General features: G+C 33.1%; 2 protein-coding genes and 1 long non-coding RNA gene across 4 annotated transcripts; 2 read left to right on the plus strand and 1 right to left on the minus strand.

Annotated features, from left to right (window-relative positions):
- Positions 1 to 1,782: 1,782 nt before the first annotated feature.
- Positions 1,783 to 14,617, plus strand: LOC127699913 (uncharacterized). Of its 2 annotated transcripts, none has more exons than XR_007981287.1 (4): positions 1,783 to 1,831; positions 11,731 to 11,805; positions 13,367 to 13,442; positions 14,318 to 14,617. XR_007981287.1 is itself a non-coding variant. In XM_052203304.1 (4 exons), the coding sequence occupies exons 1-4, from the start codon at positions 2,155 to 2,157 to the stop codon at positions 14,502 to 14,504; spliced, it is 450 nt and encodes a 149-aa protein (XP_052059264.1). In that variant the 5' UTR covers positions 2,119 to 2,154; the 3' UTR covers positions 14,505 to 14,617. The 2 variants fall into 2 exon arrangements, 1 of the variants encoding a protein (XP_052059264.1); XM_052203304.1 differs by lacking the exon at positions 1,783 to 1,831 and adding an exon at positions 2,119 to 2,266.
- LOC127699919 (uncharacterized) lies at positions 4,104 to 5,606 on the plus strand. The gene is made up of 2 exons (XR_007981295.1): positions 4,104 to 4,198; positions 5,363 to 5,606. It is a non-coding gene; the product is annotated as an uncharacterized LOC127699919 (long non-coding RNA).
- LOC127699912 (putative nuclease HARBI1) lies at positions 8,023 to 10,077 on the minus strand. The gene is made up of 2 exons (XM_052203302.1): positions 9,339 to 10,077; positions 8,023 to 8,419 (listed from the first exon to the last, which is right to left on the minus strand). Exons 1-2 carry the CDS (start codon positions 9,664 to 9,666, stop codon positions 8,106 to 8,108), a joined length of 642 nt encoding a protein of 213 aa, XP_052059262.1. The 5' UTR covers positions 9,667 to 10,077; the 3' UTR covers positions 8,023 to 8,105.
- Positions 14,618 to 20,741: the final 6,124 nt, after the last annotated feature.

Raw genomic sequence — 20,741 nt, forward strand, 5'->3', positions numbered from 1 at the left:
TAAATTAGATGGTCATGAAAACGAAGCAGTTTCTTCCTGGACAAATGTTTTTCGAGCGGAAACCGAAGCTAAGCTATCACAAGGTAAATCAATAAGTTCTCGAGAAGTTTCTGTAAATCAAGTTATTTTTGCGAATACTAAATATCTCATTCATCCCATTTAGCCAACTTTTAGGCTATCGAATTTCGTTATTTCTCATTAATTTGATAAACACAGTGTTACATATTGGTTGTCGTTTGTTGATGTGTTACATATTTGTTTTTCGTTCATTTTTTTAACATAAATTAGGCCGTTAGTTTTCTCGTTTGAATTATTTTCATTGTGTCATTTCGAGACCATTAATGGCTGACTATGCGTTATGGGCTTTGTTTATTGTTGAAGGCCGTATTGTGACCTATAGTTGTTAATTTCTCTGTCGTTTGGTCTTTTGTGGAGAGTTGTCTCATTGGCAATTATACCACATCTTCTTTTTTATACACACATACGAACCAACTTTTACATATTCGTGGCAATTTATTTTCGCGTTATTTTTCTACTGGCAAAAGTCGCGAATAAATAGCTCGTGACATTATTTAGTGTATAGTATATCCATATGTTTTCTTATAAATATAAGGAAGGGACAAAAATGTGGTACAATTAAAGGAAACATTATCTCAGAAACTAAGCTGATATACATTAATAACCATACACATATTTGGAAAGAAAGCTTGCAGGAGTTATTAACATTGTTTAAGGTTTACTATTTCTAATGAAACTATACAAGTCTTACGATAAAGTGTAATACAATTAAGACAACCACTAAAATATGTAAAAGACAGTTCAAAATTCAGAACTATGAGCATTTTTCATACATTCTAGCTACAATTTCTTAATTTGAAAAGAAAACACAAAATAATGTAATAAACCGTCAGAATATTTAATAAGTGTAATCCATCTCATGTTGGCATAATGCCAATCGTCAACGGTAGTTGTTTAAGCTCTTACTTTATTGAGTATATCACCGAGCCCTCATTATCATGATCGCAATGTCAAAGACTTTGACAAAACCGACTCATTTCTTATTTTTTTTGGGCGAATGAATTGTTTTTATTTATCACAACAATATAATAGTTGACAATTGTTTTTATATATGAACACATACAATACACTTCCATGAATGTTCTTTTGTTTCGTTTTGAACTCGTAATTATGTACGAGCTTCAGTTTCTTTTGTTATCGGATGATAATATCTTAATAGAAATAGTCCTTACACTTGTTTAACAGTATATTCAAGTGTTAACGAGGTCTTTTTTATAGAATATGTTCAACCTATATTTGAGTAATGATATATGTCAAACTATCAAATCATTTCCAGCCGAAGCAGGTACCAAAAAACCTCTCTACTGTTTAGCAGGCTCGTTTACACAAAATAATGAAAAAATAGAACTAAATATTACCAGAAAAGTTTGCTTTGACCAGTTACAATATTTTGTGTGCAGAACAGGTATGTACTTCACGTATTTAATAGAACACATTTGTTAGCACTGTAAATGAGTAAATATGTACAGCAGAACATGTATAATTCAAGTATGAAGTAATAGTTACATTTTCTTGAATTCCTCTGTTTATATTATTAACGTTGATATGTGCATGTATGATAATCAGTTTAATGGCTTAGACATTTTCACATATATATGGTTCAGAGGACGACATTGGATTTCTTTTTTATAATGTAACACACAAGAAAAAAGTTAAATCCGAAAAATACTGAACTCCGAGTTCAACAACTCCAAGTCAAGCTTAATTGCTGTAGAAATACCAAAGAAAGGTTCAAGTACAACTTTTCATAAAGGTATCGTTTTTTTTTCCGTTTTTTTTGTTGTTGTTGTTTTTTGTTTGTTTTTTTTTATGATCGGTCCAATATCGGTCCAATATCTAAAGGCGTACATTACAGTAACGAGGGAGGAAATGCCAGATTTTTATGGTTCAAAATGATTTATCTTAAAATGATATTTAGCTTGATTATGGGTGAAGATTATTTGTGCCAATTTAATAAACCAATTACTGATTAGATATTTTTGAATTAGATAAGAAAAATGCCGTTCTAATAATTTGAAAGAGCATTTTGTCGTACGGCTTTACGGAGTAGAATTTCAATCTAATTAATATATACAAATGCAATTTATGATTCGCTGTTTTCTAGGTACAGTTTCTTCAACAACTCCAAGTCAAAGCTTAATTGCTGTAGAAATACCAAAGAAAGGTTCAAGTACAACTTTTCATAAAGGTATCGTTTTTTTCCGTTTTTTTGTTGTTGTTGTTTTTTGTTTGTTTTTTTTATGATCGGTTTATACTTGTTTAGCTCGGGATGGTTTCCATCGGTCCAATATCTAAAGGCGTACATTACAGTAATGAGGGAGGAAATGCCAGGGCTCTGTTGTTCATCTTGTCGTTATTTTAACGATTGATTAAATTTAACGAGTCGTTAAATTTTTTAACGAGTCGTTACATAACGAGTGGTTTATTTTCTGTTGTTCAACAATATTTAACGCGTTGATTAAATAATCAATGAATTAAAATTTAATCAACTGATTAATCAATGCGTTAAAATTTAATCAACTGATTAATCAAGTGATTAAATAAAACCTACCCATCATTCATTGTTTATGAGCTTCCTGTCTGTAAAAAAATGGCTGAACCAGTTGAACAAACCCCAAGCAAACTGAAAAAGGCTAAAGAAGACCAATTTTACTGTGGCAGAAGAAGACTTGATACAACAGCTTGTGGAAAAAAACTCCAACATCATAAATGGAAAATTAACAAACACAGTAACAAATAAGTTAAAAAAAGACATTTGGGAAGAGATTACCATCAAGATAAATTATCTTGGAGTTGCTATTCGTACTTCAACAGAAGTACGAAACAAATGGAGGAACACCACAAGAGTGGCCAAGGCCGTTTATTCAAAACACAGGAATGAGATATTCAAAACTGGGGGAGGACCAGCTCCAAAGCAACCCAGCACAGCAGTGGAGAGAGTTATCCACCTGATGAAGGACACCACCAGCTTCAGAGGGATTCAGGGTGGACTTGAAACAGAGTCATTCCAGACAAGTATGTAAATAATATTTAGCACATAAGAATATATCCCCAAATGTTTTTTTTCCCTTAATTAGAACTTCTCAGGGCTCTACCCTTTTTATTGCACCTTGTGAAAAGTGAACTTTAACAGTTTCAATCAACTAAATGTTTTTAATTTTCATAAACAAACAATTTTTGGCAAAATTTTGTTTTGAAGGTGTTTTTTAATTGTTATTGTTAATTTTTAATGAAATTCGATGAAAATAACACACATATTCGTAGCCTTTTTTAATCCCGGGATACATAGTTTCCCTTATTCAATTTTAGTAAAAGTTTCGTCTGCTCCGCCGTCACAACAAGTAGGGGAATTCCCAACTGATATCACGTGACTGAAAACAATTTATTTTGACCAATTTTCTATTACTTAAATGATTGCCAACGTGTTTCTTGTTGGTTTGAATGTTCTGCTCTTGTTTTACTATTGCAAGATTGCATTTGTTTAAACTGATAACGGTTTTAAAGTGTTATTTTCAACATTTGTTCACAAGTGGCAGGTGCCCGCCAAGTCGTCTTCAAACTGGTATCTGTTGTTAGATTAAAAGGAACCACAGTAGATAATTTGGAGCGAAAACCAGTCATGATTTATAATACTAAAACACATACGGACTGGTTATCATAAATCCGGAATAAAGTTTATCTATTTGTTGTTGCAGTCTGAACATAGACAGGAACACATAGTTTATAGCTGAAACCCATAATAATATTTAAAGGGTTGAAATAGGGTCTTATTTAGTCTTGTGCAATTTTTTTTTTACTTGCAATTTAAAGTACATTGTATCTGAATTTAATGTATGATGATATGTTTCCATTGTCCCGGCCCCCTATAAACAGATAGATAAAATACCCAAACACAGTATCAACAAGTCAATTTTCTCTCATTTATTACAGATCCACCAACTATCACTGCCACATTACCAGAAGAAAATGCCAGCCAGGATCTCTATGAGTCGGCAGCATCACTTATCAGTGACAGTCGACCCCCTCTCAGTCCACAGAGTCCATCTCTGCTGACTGGATATGACCCTATCCTAACACAAACAGTTGTTCCAGTACAAACAAGTATTACAGAAAAGCGGAAGTAAGTTTAAAATAAATATAAAAAAGAAGATATGTTATGATTGCCAATGAGACAACTCTCCACAAGAGACCAAAATGACACAGAAATTAAAAGTAAGGCCTTCAACAAGGATTTGTATAGTAAGATATGCTACTATACAAATCCTTGCCTGCAACAAGAACTCTGTAAAAATGTGTTGTGTAAACAGGTTCCGCTAGTTTATTTGGTCAACACTTTTTTCTTGATACAATGTATAAAATTAAATTTGTCAATGCATGTTTACATTTCCAACAATGAACCTCAAAGTGAGATTTTGCTATCGGTTCTTCATGACAATGCAGTCATTACTATCACTAAACGTGACAATCATTCAAACCTAAACCTAAAAAGTATTGACAAATTCTGCTAAGGATAGAACTATATGGTATAGTGATTTATAGTGATATATTTCCTTATAATAACTTTAAATGTATTCAAGTTTTAGTCATTTCAGCACCTAAGTAAGCATCGGGGATGGTGGTGGTGGTGGTGGGGGGATCAATACTTGATTGATAGGGGTGCCGCTGGGGTTCTAGTGTGATCCCACCCTATTAATATAATTATAATATTAAAAATGTATAGTCCTTTTCCTATATTGCGTAGTTAATAATGTAACCTTTTCTCATATTTGTTTTGTTTCGTGTGGTTATTTCAGAGGCAGATTTAGTGGGTGGGCCCAGGGGGCTTGTGCCCCCACCCCTTCCCCCTTTTGTTGGAAAAATTTGGTTGATTATATAGAGAATCACTGAAGCATGACTGGATTGGGCCCCCTCTTGTGCAAATTTCTGGATCCGCCAATGAAATAAGGGCTAAGATTCTGTATGTAATGTTAATTAAACTTACGGCGAGACTTTTTAGGATGTGAAAAATGACAGTCTCAGACAGGGCTTTTTAGTATACAAGTAATTGGAATATTTTTTACCTTTTCATATATTTCTGATAGTTTTCCCTCACCTATTCACATATTTCAAGCCGGAAAACATGACATATTCCAACGGCACGTCGTACAATCACTTTGTATATAGAAAGTGGCCCCCGAGTTGTAAGTAGCTATTTGGTGGAATTATGCCTGGGTATCGATCAATAAAAAGAGTTGTAAAATTATTCAATCTTTTAAAAAAATCATAATTTTTTTTTTATTTGTAGGATAGTGAGAACACCCTAAAAAAAGGTAACAGTGCAGGACATACATGACATACAGTATCGTGCACTGCAGGGTAAATTAGTGATACAAGAGAAGAAGAACATTCAAATGGACCTAGAAAAGAACAAACTGGAACCCCAAATTGAGCTTTTGCAGAAGTTAGTGGGTGGCAATTCAGAACCGGTCACACTCTCCCAGGCACTTGCCTCTATGTTTTGAACGTATTAAATTCATTGTTATATTGTTGATTTTTATTTTAGAAATTATTATGAGGCCACCAAATTCATTTTGTGTACACACTCCTATGTAAAAGGAAATAGTAATTACAATTTAGCAACACCAAATGCACCTCCATCATTCAAAGAATCATAAGGGAGCTACCATTTAATTTTTATGGTGGGGGGGTGGGCTAGGATAAAATTAGAAAAAAAAGGCAGGACAAGAGTTTTGAGTAAAAAAAAGGCAGGATGAGCAACTTGGCAAAAAAAAAGGCAGGATGACAATTTATGTAAAAAAAGACAGGATACTCTAATAAAAAAAGGCAGGACAGAGATTACACTTAACAAAAAATGCAAGAAAAAATTTTTCATCCTAGCCCCCCCCCCCCCCCCCCCCCCCCCATAAAAATCAAATGGTAGCTCCCTAAGTGATGCATGAATCAAAAACTTATAAACAAATGACAAGTATTTCAACCAAAAACTCAATGATCTAAGGATGTAATAATGCAACTGCATGAACAGGAAGCTAGCTCCGATGTTTCGTTTTTGACTTCTTGCAAGGAATGAAATGTCTTTAGATCCTCGCTGCAATTTTTCTACATGTACCTTCCCAAAATCAGGAGCCTGTAATTTTAATGGTTGTCTGTTGTTAATGTATTTCATATTTGTTTTTTTTTGGGTTTATTTATTATATAATTCTGGCGATTGGTTTAACTTATCTGAATTGTTTTACAATTGTTGCACTGGAACCTATAATTGCTAATATTGAGGACATTTGGTCTTGGGTAAATTGTTGTTTCAGGATACCCCATCGTCTCATTGGCAATCAGGATGATGGAAGTTTTAAATGAACTTGACTGGCTATATATAGCCCTTGCACTGTTGGACCTGGCTTGCGCCTTTTTGGGCATTAAATAATTTAATTTTTACCATATGGTAATTGATATAATCAATTGGCAAGCATACCACATATTATTATTTTTATACTGAAGTACAGTTGCATGGCTACTGGGTTTTTGATTTCATAGGCGACTAACTGCTCACCATTTACTATACCAATTTTTTAGCCGAAAATGCACACTTCCTCTGTCGACAGATCGTCAAAGTGATCATATAAAGAATTGTTGCTATTTTCAAATTTCCTCATTTTTTTAATGAATGACAATGTATCAAAATATGAAAAAATAAAAACATGCAATTTATTAGGCAAAAAAAGTGGTAGCAAAATGGTCCCGTATGCCTTTTCCGTCCTGTGGACCATTATAGGGTGGCATCTGAGGTTGATTGTCAATTAATTGTTCTTCTGCAACGTCAGGTACATTCCTTATGATGGCAATATTGTGCAGAACACCACAAGCAATGATGATACGGCAAGCTTTATCTGGTTTCATACGGATCTGGAATACAATTTAAAAACATTTATTTCTAATTTTAAAGTGTGACAGAAATACTATTTGTAAGTAGCATGATAGGCGGATCCAGGGGGGCCCCCTTTTGTTGGAAAAATTTGGTTGATTATATAGGGAATCACTGAAGCATGACTGGAGCGGCCCCCCCCCCTTATGTCAGTAACCCCCCCCCCCCCCCCCCCCACCCCTTATGAAAAGTTCTGGATCCGCCACTGAGCATGATGCAACGTTGTTCATGAATAAGGCTGAGATTAAATAAATCTATTACGAAAAAAATTACTTTCAGTTACAGAAACACAATGTGACATGTGCATATTTGAAAACACTGTTAATGAAAAAAGGACAAAATCAGGTATGAAGCTGAGCAAAAAGTCCAACTGATGATGTACTGTTTCATTCATGATTTATTATAGTTACAGTAATGACTAACTTGGAGCATCTACCCCAACAGGACTACCTGAATTTACCGAACCAACATTACCAATTTTCCAACTGGATCCCTGTTCTCCGCATAATTTTAGGGTTTTGATCTGTGTGATGAATTGTCTTTTTGTCAGGGCTTGACATTTTACGTGTTCCTGAGGTCAGCTTTAACGGCACTTTAATATACAACTGATTTTTCAGTTTTCTCGGTTTTTTTTTACACATAAAAATAAGAAGATTTGGTATGATTGTCAATTTTATAACTAAAATGTATATATCCTACAAAGTTAAAATGAATTAAGTGGATGTAAGCAATTATAGGCAACTGACATAGAAGGGGACAATTATGAATACCTAAACCAAAATTTAGAGAAATAGAAAATATGTACCAAGGGAGCTACCATTTGATTTTTATTGGGGGGGGGGGGGGGGGGGGGGGCTAGGATGAAATTTGAAAAAAATAGGCAGGACAGGAGTTTTGAGTAAAAAAAAAAGGCAGGATGAGCAACTTGGTAAAAAAAAAGGCAGGATGACAATTTTTCATCCTAGCCCCCCCCCCCCCCCCCCCCATGAAATTCAAATGGTAGCTCCCTAATGAAAGATTAGGTAGACAGCTCTCACAAGAAAAAAACAACATAACTTTTAAAATATAAGGGCAAACACTATGTCAAATATTCATATTAGTACTATTATGATTATTTGTAAAGAATTAATTTTACCTCTGATCCTAGAATGTGAAAGCGCTTCTTCAATATTCCAAATGTCCTTTCTATTGTTGACCTTGTTGAGCAATGTCTTCTGTTAAACCTTGCTTGACCTCTACCAGCAGCTGGTTGTCTGTATGGTGTCAGCAAAAACTGTCTGCAGGGATAGCCACTGTCTCCTAACAATACACCTTGTCCAATTCCTTGATATCCATTCTCAAGATGTTGTCCTATGGCTGAGGTTCTGAAAACATGAAAATCATGTGCTGATCCTGGCCACCTAGCACTGATGTTGGTGAATCTACCTTTAAACAAAATTATGATAATTAAAAAAGGGGAAAAAGTAGGTTCCGTGATAATTCATTTGTCAATGCAAAGCAAGACAGTGATTGTGAATAAAGTATGGTGACCCATAGCTGTTTATTTCTCATTTAATCTCTTGTGGAGAGTTGTCTCATTAGCAATAATACCACATCTTCTTTTTTATGCATGCATAGTTTGTCCATTATAGTTCCAGTCATTACAATATTGGCCGAATTTGCAATGTGGTGAAAACAAAATATGTATAGTAACAATTCAGATAAACAATACATTGCATAGAAGTTATGCTCCCTTTTTTTAAATGTATTGAACAATGACTGGCTTGGGGATTGGTCACCTACACTATTTCCCAACCGGAAAGAATAGGGGGGGGGGGGCGAAATATTTTGATTATTGAACAATCATTTTGTTTGGTGGTGTTTTTTTTTGGGGGGAGGGGGGGGGTGATTTCTGTCTCCTCTGACACAGAAACATTTAGAGGTAGATCCAGAATTTCTGCAAACTACGTGAGGCACACTATTAACGTTGTCGTTTCAAAGTTTAAGCCTGACCAAATTCTACCTGAAGCAGATAAGGGGTGGAAGGGCACATCTTTAAAACTATTTTGATCAATAAATTTATGCATTAAGCATAAACGATCATAAACACTTAGCAGTTCACTCGATCCATCATATTTGAAAGTGAAACGGTAAACGCATTGATTTTAAGGATCCAATAAAAAGTATATGACAAAAATGAGTTGTCTATCTTTTTCCATCAACTTTCAAATTAGCTGAAAACCAGTTCAACAGAAAACCAGCCAATATTGTATATGGTCAAGGACGATTGAAGATGTCAAGAAAAAGGACGCACACAATGCATGTTGTACACATAAAATAGGTAGAATATAGTGTTTTAAATTACCTTCATGGTCACAAATGGCTTGTACGTTGATGCTGTGGAACCCCTTTCTGTTAACAAATGCTGGTTCATCAATGCTAGGCCCAGTAATCCTTATGTGGGTCCCATCAATGCATCCAACCACGTTTGGAAAACCAGCCTTTTCATAAAACCCAGCCCTAATTACGTTCTTCCTCTGGTTATCTGGCCACGATATGAACTCGTCCTTCCTGGCAACTAATAACTCCGTCACACGGTCGATCACCCGAGACACAGTTGATTTGTCAAATCCCATTGTGTCCCCAACAACTTGCAAGTGAGATCCACTGCCATAAAACCTCAAGGCAATCATAACCTATTGTTCCACTGAAAGGGCTGTCTCCTTATTTGTCCCACGCTCCAGATCCCCTTTCATTAAATCAGACAAGTACTCAATGGTCTCTCTGCCAAATCTATACCTCTGCCTTAGCTCCTCATCAGAAAATTCCCTTTCAAGAGGGTCAAAGCCACGAAAATGTCGCTCTCTCCTTACAACAGGTGGTTGAAACAATACATTGACAGCCATCTTAGATTGAGGTTAATCAACTGATTAAAATTTAATCAACCTCAATGAGGTCGATTAAATATAACGACACTTTGACAATTTTAAACGACTCGTTAAATTTAACGACAAGTTGAACAACATGATAATGGACTGATTAAATTTAACGCAGTGATTAGTAAAATTTAACGACTCGTTTAATTTAACGACAAGTTGAACAACAGGGCCCAGATTTTTATGGTTCAAAATGATTTATCTTAAAATGATATTTAGCTTGATTATGGGTGAAGATTATTTGTGCCAATTTATTAAAACCAATTACCGATTAGATATTGAAAAATGCCGTTCTAAAATCATGATAATTTGATAAAAAATAAGAATTGTGACAGATATTCAAAGCATACATTTATAGAGAAGATACAAAAGAAAGATACAAACATGCGCTTTCGTTTATCTTTGAAACAGAAATGTAAAGAATGTTGTCCCAAAGGATTGAAATGTCCAAGAAACATTTAGTAAATGTTTCAAATTTTGACCCCATAATTTTTCTAAAAGAAGCACATGAAGGTATATCTGTTATTATATATTTGAAAATATAGGTTGAAAAATAGCTTGCTTGTTAATTTCGTAAACAAATCACCGTGGAATGAAAACTGAATTGTATGCATTTAATGCTATATTGGATAAATGATGTGAACAAGACAAAATGTGGTGTTATCTAGTGATTTCCTCAACAACAGAAAGAAAACAAAAAGACTCTCATGAGTTATAATACTGACAATGATAGGTTGTTACGGTCGTTAAGGTGGCCATATAAATTGTGAAGTGGTTATTTCACTAATTCTGCCTTAAAACCATACGAGAGCTGTTAATGAGTTATTAGCGTCAATTAATTTGATATACAATATACATTTATGCGCAATCAATTGATATCGTCTAACATTATATGATGGGTTAAAAGGAATGTCACTTACAAGCATGTTTATAATAGTCATGTTTAATGAGATTATAGTATGAAGTAGTTCACTTGCGACAGAAAAAAGATCCACATATTTGGCTTAAATTATCGTTTCGTTTCTTTGCTTAAACCATGCTAAGTGAGATGATTTAAAAAAAATTCAAGAGATAGTTTCAGGTTAGAATAACATATATTATGTTATTAAGTTGTTCGAAATTGTATGGTTAATCAGGACAAAAATGTATGTCTATGAATTCAAAATTATTTCATATATATAATGGACGAGACGAAATTGACAATACACTAAGCAGGTTATGAAACAGAGGCCGTCCGGTTTGATGAGCGGGAAAACATGAAACTACTACTCGAAAATGAAGGTATATTGGATAGGGACAGAAATTATGCCTTACAAAAGCCACATGCGGACCACACCAAATAGTTGCTGCAAGGGTTCTACACGTGTGGATAACGCGTTACTCTTTCTACAAGAGGCATCGGATTTAAAGTTCCCATTCTGACTTGATGTGGCTATGCACTTGTAGATCCCACACAATCAAACGGACACTCCACTTAGACACGTGGTCGAAAGAAGTCCTGCGTGGTCATAATTCTTTTATCAAGTCACAATTGAATGAGGAGATTTCATCGATATTTCAATAAATATTTGAGGCAACCTGATTAACAAGATGCGAAAAAATATCCTCAGTGATCATTTTTATAAGTCAGAACAATGATTAGAGATTTTTATCTTCAATTTAAAATAAAGTTCAAATAACTTTTTGTGAACAAAGAACATATTTTCAAACGATATTATGTATTCATAATTTGTTATACACAAAATTAGGAATCTGGTTTATATGTTTTGATGCAATAACAAAAGTATAAACATGATCGTTTAATTCACATTTAATTTGTAGGTGACGAATTTACTTCAACCAAAAGTCAAAACACACTTGCTACAAGGAAAGGTTCTAACGCTAGTTTTGATATAAGTAAGAGTGTTTTCCTTCATTAAACTTCCATTTCGTTCGAATTTTTAAGTCATAGACAACTATGGTGTATAAGATTCATGCACGCGCTGAAGTGTAGATCTTTGAATGACAAAACTTGATCTTTATATCTTAATATGATATAATATAACTTGAAAATGTTTTTGTTTGAATTATAGATATTTGTTCTTTATATGATATAAACTGTTATCGATCAAAAAGTTTAGCATTTCATTTACATATATTTTAGTGTATTTAATTTTGGATAAGTAGTTTTAATCACAAATATAAGTTTTCGTGATTTCACACCAGAAATTTGTTTCTATTGCTGATATTTTTTTTTAAATGGAAGAAATCGCGAGTTGTTCCGACTAAATTAATAAGTTTACGCAAGCAAATGACGGATCAACAAGATTTTGGAAATAAACATTGCAACAAAGGGAATACCATAAAGTCATACTGGTTAATTAAATGATATAAATAACATTTCATAACTTCTGTCGTTGACATGCATTTACAAATACTTTTATTGCAATGGTTTGGTGCAGGCATCGTTTTTTTTTGTGTGTGTACTTTACTGCAAAATAACTAAATAATGCTTGACAGTTTTGAACATGTATTTCAAAAGATCGATTGTAAAAAAGTCAGAATTGGCAGTTTATTTATACAACATGAACATTATAACTAATAGAGAGTATCCGTTAAACAGTAACATAAACATAAGATTGATAAATTATCACGCTTAATGGCCTTTTTTAGGAAGCATTCATCACTTAGAGTGTTTATTGTCGATGCACTTCAGCTTGTTGCAACTATACATCATATTCTGTAAAAGTTTGGGTGTAATTTTAAGTACGAATGTAAAAATGTGGGTTCACAAAATTAAGTCATCATTTACAATGCACTTTATTTTCTTAATTGTAAGTCAAACGGTTGTACATTTGTTTGTGGAATATAAGGCATCAATTTTGTCACACGCCAAGACCAGTTTATGAATTGTGGTCAATACCGGCATAATTGTAGGGATATTTCGATAAATAAGTATCAAAATCAAATAGAAATCAATGATTCCATTCTTAGTGCACACCTTTGAGCATCACAACGGGTGCCACATATGTTGCAGGATCTGCTTACCTTTCAGAAGCATCTGAAATCACCTCCAGTTTTTATTAGTCTTTTGATTTCTATGTTATCTTTTGAATACTGTTGTTTTATTTTTTGTATTTGTTTTTTTTTTTTTGCCATGACGTTTGAGTTTGAATGTTCCGTTGGTATCTTTTGTCTCTCCTTGATAAAAAAGAGTGTTTTTGGCTCTACTTTATTTCTTTGTTCGATAATGTCTGCTTATCAATGCTTGTTCAGCTTTTAAAACATTGTCCTGTTTCACACCAAAAAAGACATTATTTCAAAAAAACATTACCTTAATGTTTCATAACAATAAGAATAAGAATCAGTGTACACCCAATTGAACTAACAATATATTTTTAACATTAGTCATTGATTAATTCAATTTGTTCATATTTTCCCGCCATATATTTTGTTAACATATTATTCAAATCAATAGATGCAGTGATTGGTGGTACACTAGGTGCATGTTCTTTGATTATTGTGTTAGTTGTGCTGATTGTATGCAAAGTGAGGTGAGTAAAACTGTTAACAACAAAATAAATTACTTTCAATGGTTTTATTCTGATGAAATCTTTCAAATGATTTTAAAAACATTGGGTCACTCTTTATAGCTTAAATCCTCAAATACTTGGTAAAAGATAATATATACATTCTGTACTGACTTTAAAGATTATATGTTTGCAAGTGCAGTTGTATATTTAAAGTTATTTAAAAAATATCAATGCATATAAAATAGATATGGAATATGTCAAAGAGACAACAACACGACCAAAAAGCAGACAACAGCCGAAGGCTACCAATTGGTCTTGAACGCAGAGAGTAAATCCTGCACCCGGAGGTGGTCCTTAGCTGGACCCTAAATTAAATTGTGTACTAGTTCAGTAAAAATAAAAGTCACTCTAAATTCCAAAACATAAAAATGGACTAAAATCTAAAAAAAACATACAAGACTTACAAAGGCCAGAGGCTATTGACGTGGGACAAGCACAAAAATGCGGCGGGCTTAAACATGTTTTGTGAGATCTCAACCTTCCCCTTTATACCTCTAGCCAATGTAGAATAAAGACACACATAGCAATTTTTATTCTCGGCTTTAGCTTGTAGAAAAAAAACGCGAAAATGTTAAAATTGGATTTTTTTTTAATTTACTACATTTGGTAGATTTGAAAATCAAGAAATTAATTCGCCGTGAAGTTGGCATTGATGGGCTAAACCCCCAAAAAAGTATCCGTGAAAGTAAATTTGTTTACAGTACATTTACATGTACACTATTGGCTAGCACACGATTCAGACAATACAAGTTTATAGATTCAACAAAGTCATGATTTTATCAGGCCATTAAGATCTAATTTGTACCTATATCATGTTTTGTGCTTTTGACTTACAGATCAAAGGGGATTTTTACAGATTCGAATACTCATAATTATGAAGACACTAGTCGTGTGAACTTTTCAACGACAACATACGAGGATCTCGACAATAAAAAGCATACGAATTTAACAGCAACAACAAATCAAACTTGTGTCATTGATGAAGCCAGTACACCAGTATATGAAGAAGTAAATAAAAATTGAGAAACCGGGAAATACTATATCAAAATAAGAGTATGTCCGTAGTGATATTATCAATGGTTCATCATTTATTTTTTCCGTTGACTGACTGAATACTAGCGGAATAGACTGTAAGAAGTTGGAAAGATATTTGATTTACAAAAAAAATAAAAGTTATATTTTGTTTTAACAAAATGTCAATACATAAAACAAAATGAGATATCAAAGTTTTAAAAAAATCGGAAAAGTTCAACAATCAAGCTATTGTTGTTCCTAGTTTATATAAAAAGGCATCACGACAAACAGCAGTCCACAAGACACCACACGTATATTTGATCAGTCAATGAAAAGAATATATGACATTATTATTATGAAATGCTTATAGATCAATATTTCAATTTCATAATACAAATGATACAGATACTCTTCCAACATTACACATCAGGTTGTGAGAAAATATACGTTGGCAGCGGTTAGCTCGTGTTTTTTCATCGTGATCAAACTCATAATCAGACATATATATTGAATAAGATATTTTTTCTTTTAGTTTCAACATTTATCTATAACGTAGGCAATAGTAAGGAGACCAATTTGCACCTATTTTGACAGGTTTTTTTTCTCCTATGTCTATTTATGATCCAGACAAAAGTTCCCAATCAGGGTTTTTTTTTGTAGATGCATCCTTATTTACTATATAGTTCCACCAATTAAATTTTTAATCCATACTATATCATAAAAAATGGGTTTGAACCGACCTACAAATAGTCAATGATTCTGTAATTTGAAGTATCCAATTGCATCCATGCTTGAATTCACACCCTAAGCAGAGTTTTGTTTGATTTCTTTAAATATTCAGACCAATTTGACATGCTTACTATTCATATATTAAGAAATGGGTGCTTTTAACATTTTATTTGCTCATTTTTAAAAGAGGATTTTTTCTTGACGTCGCATGTCGACGATTCAATCGATTATATATCTTCCAGTAAATAATTATCTATTTTAATATACTGCGAATGTTTTGTGCATATCTACATACATCTGTATATTTTCCTATGTTGAAATACGTGCAGAATATCAAGTCATAGAAATAAAAATTGTTTAGTCTAAATCAATTTTTACACTGCTCCGATGGCTAAATAGGTGCAATTTGATTACTCGGTGCAATTTGGATACTGTGACTAACATAAGTAAGCAATAATAATTCATCAGACGCCCTGCATTTAAAACAATAGCAAAGTTCTTGCGCACAATAAAAGCAAATATTATAAGACGTTTTCATTAATTTTGACATCTCATGAGGTTAATGTTTGATGCATCACATCGCGGTTATGATGCAAATATGTCATGTGTCCTAAAATTAAAAGTTGATTATTGCAGAATGACCACACAACAAATTTAATAGATATCGGGTTATCGATAAACATAAGCAGGAAAATATGATAAAACTCTGCAAATTTGGGAAAAACACTGAAAGCAATATATGTCAACGAACAACATGATACAAGTTTTGCTACACAGCATTGGCCATTTTCAATTTTCGAAAAAAGCAATACCACAATCTTAAATTCTTTGTATAATTTGCATATGTCTGCCCCATTGTGTTCTGATCATATAAAATTTGCATTTTTTTCGATACGTGCTCGTCATTGAAATCTGTGCTTGCTATACTACAATTTGTTATCAATCATATCTTGATCATAGTGTTCCTGAAAGAGTGTTGGTACTATTCATCACTGGGTTGTTGTCTAAGATTTTCAGCTTTTCTGATGAATGTTATTCTATTTAAGCGTTTTAGACTCAGAACATTTATTCTGATTTATTTGTTTTATAGACATGTACGTTGAGTATCAAATTGTCTTAAGTCTATATTTCATCAATTAAGCTGACAGTATTTGATCTATGGTGAGAAACGATTAAAATATAGCTCATCTTATATGAACTAGTAAGCCTTAATCGCCTCCAGTTTTAGGTGGGGTTCGTGTTGCTTAGTCTTTAGTTTTTAGGTTTTTTGTCTGTTTGTCTTTTTCTTTGTTAGCCATGGCGTTGTCAGTTTATTTTCGATCTATGAATTTGACTGTCCCTCTGGTATCTTTCGCCTCTTTTTTTATAAACACGTATTACCGATAGGAGTTGTACACATGTATACGTTAACATGTCAAAATTGTAAAGATTTTTCATTAGTACTTGTATGATTTTTGATGAGTGATTATTATCTTAGTGATCTATCCCGATCATTACAGTGGAATATTTTTTTGCTTGAAACGAAATGATTTTCTATTAAAACAGAACACTCGTTGTTTTTTGTTTGTTTGTACATGTTGTATAACTAGTAAAAATATAAAAATATAAGAGATAACAATTTTGTTTGGGGTAATTTTAGCTATGTAAATGAAAGACAATATAGATATAGCAAATGAATACTCAAACGCATTAGTCATGTGTTAGTCGGGGAAAAAATGGCAATGCCATGGTTAAAAATCAAAAACAACAGAACAACATGCAGTGTACAAAACACTACATATAAAAACTGAAGACTGATCATCACAAACCCCAGGGAAAACGGTGGTGATCTCGGGTGCTCTCTAATGGTACGCAGGTCCTCTTTCACACGTTGCACTCGTGGTGATGATTATGGAAGTACAAACCCTTTCATAATTCTAATTGGGTTGTCACTTTCGATGAAAACAATAAGGGACAATATATTACTGTATTGAAAAATGCGAAAAAATAAAGAATGAAATAAAAATTATCTAAAATTGATTATAACCTTGTTGGTGTTAATGTATGTGTATGTATGTCCTTTTATGAGATATTATCACAGTCGGTTTGTCAAATAAGGTTTAATCCCATATGCAGCCGATTAGGCTTTTGTACTTAACATCAATGCATGATAACATTTATTATTCAAGTTCATTTTGTATGGTGAATAGCTCTTATTTTTTTCAAGTTTTCTAAATGCCTGCCCGAAAATATCCAACCTATTTGTTCTATATTGTGAGAAAAATATTACATGTGAAAGTAGATAGATAGTAATTGTGCTTTGTATTTGAGCTACTCTTTGTCTTTGACTGCAAGTTCTAATGCATATCGTTCGTACAACGTTCATTTGAAAGTACAATCGAGTACACACAATAGGGTTTGCTTTAAATACAATGTCCACTTATGATTTATACCAAGTTGCAGCAAAATCCATATGGTTGTTAGTTGCAAAACAGATATCCCAAAACGGTCAATCTATTCGAGATGGCGAACTTTTGATGAGAAGACTTTAATTTTGTCCATTTGTTTAAAGCTTCATTGTAAGCGGCAATGGAAATCATGAAAGGAAATGGCAGATCTGGATTACAGTATCAATAAGCAGATATAAACTCTATATGAATGCACTGCTGGAATTTTGCTTAAAAGATAGGGAAAATTTACAATTCGCAAGCTTACTATCATCCTTTATTGCCGTAAAGTTTTGATTTCCAGTAACCCACTGTAAATAAGTGTGTTTTACAAAAATAAATTACAATGTTAACAATAGTTTACATGAATCAGCATTATATAATTGTATCAGCGTTATCTTTGCAATCTCTGTTTCACACATTGCTTCACACTTGAAGAATACTTAAGGTGTTCTAACCAGATATTTCTTTATAGAACATATAAACAATGTCGATTACTTGGTTAAGGGAATACGGTGTTTTTTCTTAAGGGATTCTTGCTAGTGTTGTTCTTTGGAAGCCTTTCAGATAGCCAAGATGTAAAAGCAAGACAATTTGGTACGCATTGTCATTGATAACCTGTTAGGGGAATAAGTTTTGAACAAATGAGAAATAGTCAGAGTATCCAGTTTTACTGGTTGAATTCGTAATAGATCCAATTAACTAATAGCAAAAAAGTAAAATCACAAAAATACTGAACTCCGAGGAAAATTCAAAACGGAAAGTCCCTAATCAAATGGCAAAATCAAATAATAAAACAAATCAAACGAATGGACAACTGTCATATTCCTGACTTGGTACAGGCATTTTCAAATGTAGAAATGGTGGATTGAACCTGGTTTTATAGCGCTAAACCTCTCACTTGTATGACAGTCGCATCAAATTCCGTTATATTTACAACGATGCGTGAACAAAACAGACATAAAAGATAAAATAGTCATAATATGGGTACAGCAGTCATCACTGTGTCACAATCTCAAAACAAACAAATATTTAACAAAAAAGCACAAAAAAGTAAAATAACAAATTACTGAACTCCGAGGAAAATTCAAAACGGAAAGTCCCCAATCAAACGGCAAAATCAAATGATAAAACACATCAAACGAATGGACAACAACATCGTTAAGCATCTATAAAATTAAAAAAACACATTCATTGCTTCGCGTGTCTGACGTCAGAAAATGTAAACGTCACATAGGAAGAAATTTTGTCGTTCAAAGTATTTTAAAAAAAAATTATAATTTCACATGGGGAATGGTGGTATACAGGGTTAAAAAATCAAAAGTTGTGTTAGAACTAATTTCAGAAACAGACAGAGATTTAAAATTATCCAGAAGTTCTTTAGAATTTTTAAGAATCCACATATGGTTAATACCACTACGCGAGTAAACTAATTTTGTCGTTTGTCGTTCAAAGTATTTTCAAATTTATATTAGAACAATAACAAAATGTCAAATAAAAGAACAATAACATAATAACGGGATCTTTAAAAGTACAGAGTCACGTCATATGAATCAAAGAAACACAGAAAGCAGCAAAAATGAAAGATAATACAAACACATTGACGGGATGCATAAGTACCGAGCCACGTCAAATGGATATCACAGAACACAGACTAAACAGTAAAAGTAATATTAATAATTGAACAAAGACAAATAAAAGAACAAAATAACACGTTGTTAAGATGATAAACAACGTCAGTACGCAGAATCTATACATCAAGACTATCATGTATTATTTGTGAAGTTGATACGGAATATTTATCAACAAGGTCTTGGTACCTTCCGATGAACTTTTTTAGAAAAAGGACGAGACGTTCTTTGACATACCCCTGGTTCATCAACTTCTGCTCAGACTCTGGTGACGTTTTCCAAAGTCTGAGTAAGAGCTGCAAGCTCTTGAATATCGAATTAGTTGGGAAATGTATATCCCATATGCAGGTGAAGTAGGTATATTGCTACTAAGGTGGGGGAAATTTATAATTTGTCAAGTGTCAATACCAGATATACTAAAATATGTTAGTCGACGTTTTTATTACTATTTATAAAGTAACACAATTTTAACATATTTTCTAATAAAAATAATTGCGAGCGTAGCGTCCATTGAACTTCTAAAATTAAGATATCCCTGATTTCCTTACAAATTTTAAACTTCTTAAAATAATTGGAATAATGCAGCTGTCATAACCTCGACAAATATTGTTGTTTCCTCAATCTTTTTCTGGGTGTTTATTTATTCATTGAGTGTTTATCATCTATAGATCAACGTATTCGGAAAACTATCTTATTAGACGTCACTTATGCTTGCGCTCGTGTTGGATGGAAGATGAATACACTATGATTTGGGGACTATCTCAAAAAGTACAAATACTAAATAGTTACCTGTATTGGCGTGGTTGATACCGTTAAGATTAATCTTAAGCAATTCAATTTGTTAAAATACGCAGCAGAAAAACAAATATATTTTTTCAAGAACCAGAAAATATTTAATAAATTCATTTTTAGATCAATTTATAAAAATCATGTGAAAAATCTAATTTTTTTTAACGTTTTGTAAAATAATGGTAAAAGGGAGAGGTCGTTTAACTACGAAAGCCATTAAGGGACCAACACAAAAATACTCAACCCACAGTCTCTGATTTATAATCCGTGATTTCGGAAGGATAGTCTTTGATATTCGATTGACAATCCGTGATCTTAGATTGCTAATCTGTGATTGATAATCCGTGATCTTCGAGTTTTAACCTGTGATCTCGGATTGACATTCCGTGATCTCGGATTGACAGTCTGTGATCTCGTATCGCTTATCTGTGATCTTGGATTGAATATCCATTATCTCGGATTGATAATTCTGTGCTGATTAGTTGTGCCAATTGAATCACTTTTTTATTAGATAATAAAACTCGCATTTACTGAAAGCTAGCTCAAAATCATATTTAATTAATAAATAATGCAAGGTCTATTTATACATACGGGAGCCGTTGTTATTTATTTTGAGCTAGCTTTCAGTAACTGCGAGTTCTCTAAGTTCGGTCTTTTATCGATATATTAGT

Source organism: Mytilus californianus, unplaced genomic scaffold (assembly GCF_021869535.1).
Source record: "Mytilus californianus isolate M0D057914Y unplaced genomic scaffold, xbMytCali1.0.p SCAF_44, whole genome shotgun sequence".
In the NCBI taxonomy this organism is placed as follows: domain Eukaryota; kingdom Metazoa; phylum Mollusca; class Bivalvia; order Mytilida; family Mytilidae; genus Mytilus; species Mytilus californianus.